At 33.0% G+C, this 6,336-nt stretch overlaps 1 protein-coding gene across 1 annotated transcript; it reads right to left on the bottom strand.

Annotated features, from left to right (window-relative positions):
* Nucleotides 1-385: 385 nt before the first annotated feature.
* LOC131601839 (pollen receptor-like kinase 3) lies at nucleotides 386-3,003 on the bottom strand. Its single transcript, XM_058873742.1, has 2 exons — nucleotides 1,555-3,003; nucleotides 386-1,437 (listed from the first exon to the last, which is right to left on the bottom strand). Exons 1-2 carry the CDS (start codon nucleotides 2,825-2,827, stop codon nucleotides 866-868), a joined length of 1,845 nt encoding a protein of 614 aa, XP_058729725.1. The 5' UTR covers nucleotides 2,828-3,003; the 3' UTR covers nucleotides 386-865.
* Between the last annotated feature and the right edge of the window lie 3,333 nt (nucleotides 3,004-6,336).

Genomic DNA, 6,336 nt, shown 5'->3' on the forward strand with positions numbered 1-6,336 from the left:
ACGTCTACGTAAGTAAATCAAATCAACTAAATCAATTTTCATGTATCACACTTCATATTTTACTCTCTTGTAATTGTTATTGTTCAATTAAGTTAATAAGTTACAATAGGAGTAACCGTTCAAAATAGCTTACAATTCTATTATGTCACATCTATAAGTGTTTATGATAGTCATGGTCTAATTAACTTTAAGAATGTCAAAATGAATGAACAAAAATAAATAAAGTTGTATAAAAATTATGCAAAAGATGTGATAACTGACAAAAAAAATTACAAATTAAGAAAAACGGAATATTAGAAAGGGCGTGGAGAAAAAGCTTGAAATTGATAAGAGGAAAATTTGGTAAAAATTTTTTTAGTCTATGTACAAACTTTTCAACAATGAATTTTGAAGGAGGGTGTCAAAAAATGGTTTCATTATTTAAGAATTGCACATTAATTTACAAGAGTCATTATCAGTTATCCGAGGCTCACCACTCAATTGATCTCGTACTTTCAATTGTTTCACTCTTCAAAGGGAGAAAACTTTGGAAACATCTCAATCATTATCATATTCGCATTAACATAGAGAACCCACTTTTGTTTCATAGAAATTCCAATTCTTCCATGAAGCCATGCATGCATCCAATTTTTCTCCCTTTGAAGTCATCGTTTTTTGTTCCTCCTATATGTCTCTTAATAGTATTGTGCAAAACTCAAGGTTTACCGGTAAGCTTTTAGAGGATCATTCATGAATAGTGAATTATTTGGTCAAGATGCTGAATTAATGTGATTAGTTAATCTTTCCTAGGTTTGTAACTCTCACCTACAAAAGTAAATGTTACATACTAAAGCTAGCATATTGACATAAAAATATTTATTCATCTTTAAACTTGTAACTCCTCTATCCTCCTAATAGCTTCCTTCATGTTAAGTCGTTGTTCAGGGTTACTTTCTGTGCAAGCAGCCCCAATTTGAACAAGTTGTAGCATTTGATTAATTGAATCTGCATTGTTTCCCGCTAACTCTGGATCAATCAGCTCTGCTTCTCTTCTCTCAGAAATTGCTGTGAAAACCCATTGAACTACATCAGTGCCACCTTTACCATTACTGTGATATTGAGAAGGGAATTTCCCAGTAATGATTTCAAGAATGATAATTCCAAGACAATAAACATCAGTTTTCTGTGAAACGTGTTGGTAGACAACATAATCAGGAGTTTTGTATGCAAACATTGTTTGTGCTGCATAGTTTGGGTTGATAAGTGGATGAAATGCAAAGTCACTTAAAAGTGGCTCATAATTATCAGTTAGAAGTATATTGCTTGATTTAAGGTTTCCATGTGGAAGGTCTCCAGATGCAAATTCAGTATAGAGAAAGGTTAAGCCACGCGCAATTCCCTTCACAATCTTCAAACGAGTCGGCCAATTCAATTCAGCATGGCTTGATCCTCTATCACCTGGAACAAAAAAACATATCAACCCTCAACCTCAATTATTATTCATGCATATAAATGTATATGTGAATAAATTTTTATTATTCATAGATGATATATAAATAAATGTGGTATTATTACCATGCAAGACATATAACAAGCTTCCTTTGGGCATATATTCAGTAACAAATAACTTCTCCTCTCTACGGTAGTGGTAAGCCAAAGGAGCCAAAATATTACGGTTTCTGAGTCTCCCAAACCGTCTCATCTCAGCATCAAATATATCTCTACTAACTTTATTCATCTCTCTCATCCTCTTCACAACTACAGATAACCCATTAGTCATTGCAGCTTTATAAGCAGAACCCAACCCACCGTTTCCCAAAACCTCAGCAGCAGCTTTCATCAAATCAGGTAAACCAAACACACCTTTTTCATCATTCACCATAATAAGATCACCCATTCCACCACTTTTTGAAGAACCTCTCTTAGATTCTTTTTTACTAACTTCTGATGCTCTACTATGGTTTGAGCTAGGAACATGAACCTGAACCACGTCATCATTAATTTCTCTACTCATAACACTAAAATCATCGTCAGCTCTGCGTTTTGATTTAACTAACGTGAAAATTACTGCAATAATTGTTGCAACAATTAGAATTGCAATAACCTTTAAAGCCCATCCAGAACCTTGTCCACTATCGGTTGTTGATGGAATTGAAATCAAAGAAGCATCACATTCTTTATCAAGAGGTTTCCCACAAATCTCTTCATTTCCTGCAAAAGATTTTGCGTCGAACCTTGACATTGTAGATGGTATTGAACCTTGTAACTTATTGTTAGATATGTCAAATGATTTAATATCTTGTTTTAATTCTATAATAGGACCAGAGAACTCGTTGTTTTCGAGATGTAACTCGCTGAGGAAACGAAGGCTTGTTAATGATTCTGGTATATTTCCTGAGAACTTGTTGTCGTTGAGCCATGCTTTTTTCAGAGAACCTAATTGTGAAAAATATTGTGGAGGAATTGGTCCTGAGAATTGGTTTTGTGCTAAATAAAGAGCTTTAAGAGCACCAAGCTTATTGAACTCGGGAATAGGACCAGAGAAAGAGTTATTAGCGAAACTTATGGTTCTTAAGGATGGAATTTGTAATAGAGAATCAATGTCAATTTTACCCGAAAGTCCTAAATTAGAGAGATGAAGACTTGATATGACGTTGTTGAAACAAATTACACCAACCCATCTTGAAGAGCATGGATTTTGATTAGGAACCCATGAAGAAAGAGATTGTGAGGTTGTGAATGATTGTTTGAGTTTGAGGAGAGCTTCAGATTCAGGAATGGAAATGCATTGATAAGGGAGAGAGATGAGGATGAGAAGGATGAAGATAAGGAAGCGAACAACGGCCATTGGCAACCTGGAATCTGAAGCGTCCTCCGGGTAGAAATGGACCGCTGTTCGGAGAGATTAAGGTTGTTTGTTTCCCTCTTCCTCTTCTCTGTCTCTCTGTTTTTTTATTTTCTGTTGGATAATGATATTTGTGTATTTTTTTGTTTTCTTGGAATTGGGTAGCCACAAACAGAAACAGAAAAGTTGTCATCGTGTTTGAGAACGAGATTGGTGTTGGAGGCTTCAACTTTCAGAATTACCAATATTGGATTTTAATTCTAATTATAGTTATTTTGACAATTGGATTGAAATGCTTCCAATTTTTTTTTGCTATTTCTCACTAGTTCTATTTGTTGACCCGATCAGCTTCATTTCAGGTGTTTCATTTTATTTTTTTCCATCAATCAAAGCATGGGATGTCTATCTATGTGTGATGTGGGAGTTTTTTTTTTTTTTTTTTTGAAAAAATCTATGTTTTTTAAATGAACAATATATATATTTATATATATTGATGCAAATGTATCATTATTAGTTGTAAATAATAATTAAATTTAAAATGAATTTATATATTGAAAAGGAAATGGTAGTTATTATTATGTAAAATTACTTTCATACATTGAAAACTAGCGACCTTTAGTTGTATTTTATGTAACATCTATGTTTTGTAGATTATCGTAAAAGAGAGCATAAGTGTAAAATTATCAATGGTGAGTCGGTTCAAGTGTGGAAGCACCCTTCACTATGTACTCTCTCAACCTCCCTTAGAATATGAAGCTATGTTGGTGGATAAACTTGTTGATCCTAACATATATCAATAGTGACATGAAATTATTTCATCTAATTTTCAACTCATAAATAATACATTTTTCGAAAAACTAAATGTGGAATTCACATGATATGAACGTAGTTGTTTGGATGCACAAATTTGACGATTTTTATTGTGTTAAATCAACTTACAATTGTATAATGATACATGTGATAGATGGATATCCCTTTAAAAAATTTACGTAAGTAGAACTCAAATTTCAAATTGAAGGCTCCTAACAAAGTGAAGGTATTTCTTTTCAAAGTATTTTTTTTCAAGGTTATTTTAGCATTCACTTTTGTATGTATCAAGTGTACCTCCTTTTGAACTTGTGTTAAATTTTCTCATGATAAACATATAAAAGTTCTATATTTAATATTTTAAATATTTTTAATAGAAATGCTTCAATATTTTTTCTTAGAATAATTTATTTTTTGTTATTTAATTTTTAAAATAATAATCTGTAGAAGTAATTGTGCATGTACTTCTATCACTACTCAACTTTTTAAAAGAAATAATTAGATACTATGGTATCTCAAAATATTTATTAATAAATAAATTAAGCCTTTCAAAGTATAAAAGATGAAATTATATTTTACTAAGATAAGAAATTTGACAAGATGTAATTACAAAGAGAAAACCAATCTTAGAAAGACTAAGACAAAACTCAATCAAATATAAATATTAAACAATTATCTTATTAAATATTTTATCGGAAAGATTTAGTGGAATAAAATCTAGTGAAGGAAAAAAATAGTGCAGTGCAAACAAATTATAAAATTCTAATGAAATTTGAAAGACCACATATATTTAAAATAAAACATTAATGAAACATAAAATTTGGAAGACCGCGTCTATTTCAAATACAAGCATCTTCAATGCAATGGTAGATAAATAATTTTGCAATGGTAGATAAATAATTCTGCCAAACAATATTGTTACTATAATACTATTTCTACTAAAAGCTACAATATCAAGATCACCACCACAAGGAAGCCATCATCTAAAGATATGTAACACTTATTAGCTAAAAACTCTAATTAAATTAAGACAGTTTGGATCAACAATTTGAAGTAATTAAGACAAAATTTAAGAGTCGGAGAAAGATTGAAGCGCCAACATATATTCATATTTCAGACATGATGAATTATACAACCTTTAACACGAGTTATTTCCACATCTAACATGGCAACAATCAAATTATAGGGATGATAAATGGCTTAATTATAGAAGAAGATGATTTAGAAATAAATGCTCTCTCTCTCTCTCTCTCAGAAAATATCCTAAAAATAAACAAATTATTTAAATATTTAGGCCCAACTGACCAACACATCCCACCTTGTGTTTTCCTTGTTTTTTAGCAAGTTAGACGGGCGATCTAACTAGTAGTAGCAAGTTCAAAATCACACACTACCCTGCCAAAAATAATAAGTTAAAGGGGTCATCCCGATGGATCTAACGCGTTTTTCCATCCCTAATCACTTTATCATTTAAGAAATAATGATACCAAGTAGATAAGAAAAAACACCTAAGAAAATAGCTATTACAATATCTAAATATTTCACCACAAGTAGATATGCCAAGAATAGCTATTACAATATCTAAATATTTCACCACAAGTAGATATGCCAAGAGAGCCATAAGAAGCCCGCCCCATTAATTTTACATGTGTCGCGGGGAAAAATCGTTATCCTTTTTTCGGGATGAGACACCTGATGCCTTCTTTGGGCTCGAGTGCTCAAAAAATGATTTTTCTTTGTTTCGACCAAACTTTTTATTGTTTCCAAAAGAGGAAAAGGAAAAAAGCTGCAATAACCTAAAAGTGGGGGAGAGATCTTGGGTAAGAGGGTTGGTTATACGAAGGGAAGGTATTAGCACCCAACGTATCTATAGTACTCTATAGGCTTCTTTTTTTGTGTTTGTTTCATTCTATGTTATGGTGGAGGTTCTTGTGAAATAGGTGGGACCTAAGGTGTTTGTTTGATTATGCTCGCAAAGATCATCGCGATCCTCTGCATACATATCCCTTAGAGGGAATCAGAGCATCTGTAGCTCGGGGTCTACGGGTGCTAAGGTTTGAGTGGTTTGAGGGAGAAGTTTTGCTCGCCAAGGATACGACCTTGTGCCTACGTATTCTCAAAGGGATGTTGAGAAAGTCAGAGCAATCGTAGTTCCCACTTATGCTAGTGGAAGCAAAGGAAAAGAGACAAATGTCATCTAAATGTTCGATGTATCTAATCTATATCATCACATACATCTGTTTGTTTTTTGAAAATCTTTTCATTATAAGCCCTGGGCCATGCCACTTATGGCGCTTAGAATGATAAAGATGTTTTTGTTTGTTTAACCAGCCTTGTGGCAAAAACTTTCAATGAAGTCAGCCTTGTGACAAAAAGTTTTGATTAATCAGCCAGCCTTGTGGCAAAAGTTTCAATGAAGTCAGCCTTGTGACAAAAACTTTGATTAATCACCCAGTATGGTGGCAAAACGGTTTGATTGATTAGCCAGCCTTGTGGCAAAAAGAAGTTTGATTGATTAGCCAGACTTGTGGCAAAAAAGTTTGATTGATTGATTGTTTGTGATGATATAGAAGAGATACTCCTATCATAGAGATGAAAAATGTCTAATCTCCTAGGGTATTTGTTTTGGATATTGGGGATGCTTATAAGAAGCCCGTGGGTCCTTGTACGAAGCCCAAGAGGAGGCTATCCGAAGGTCCTTGCAT

This window comes from Vicia villosa, linkage group LG1 (genome assembly GCF_029867415.1).
Source record: "Vicia villosa cultivar HV-30 ecotype Madison, WI linkage group LG1, Vvil1.0, whole genome shotgun sequence".
Classification (NCBI taxonomy): domain Eukaryota; kingdom Viridiplantae; phylum Streptophyta; class Magnoliopsida; order Fabales; family Fabaceae; genus Vicia; species Vicia villosa.

What these genes read in the sequence shown, in the direction of transcription:
- LOC131601839 (XM_058873742.1), bottom strand. Translation starts at nt 2,827, where the DNA reads ATGGCCGTTGTTCGCTTCCTTATCTTCATCCTTCTCATCCTCATCTCT. An exon ending in CTTGTTATATGTCTTGCATG is followed by an intron (nt 1,438 to 1,554) that starts GTAATAATACCA and finishes TTTTTGTTCCAG; the next exon opens with GTGATAGAGGATCAAGCCAT.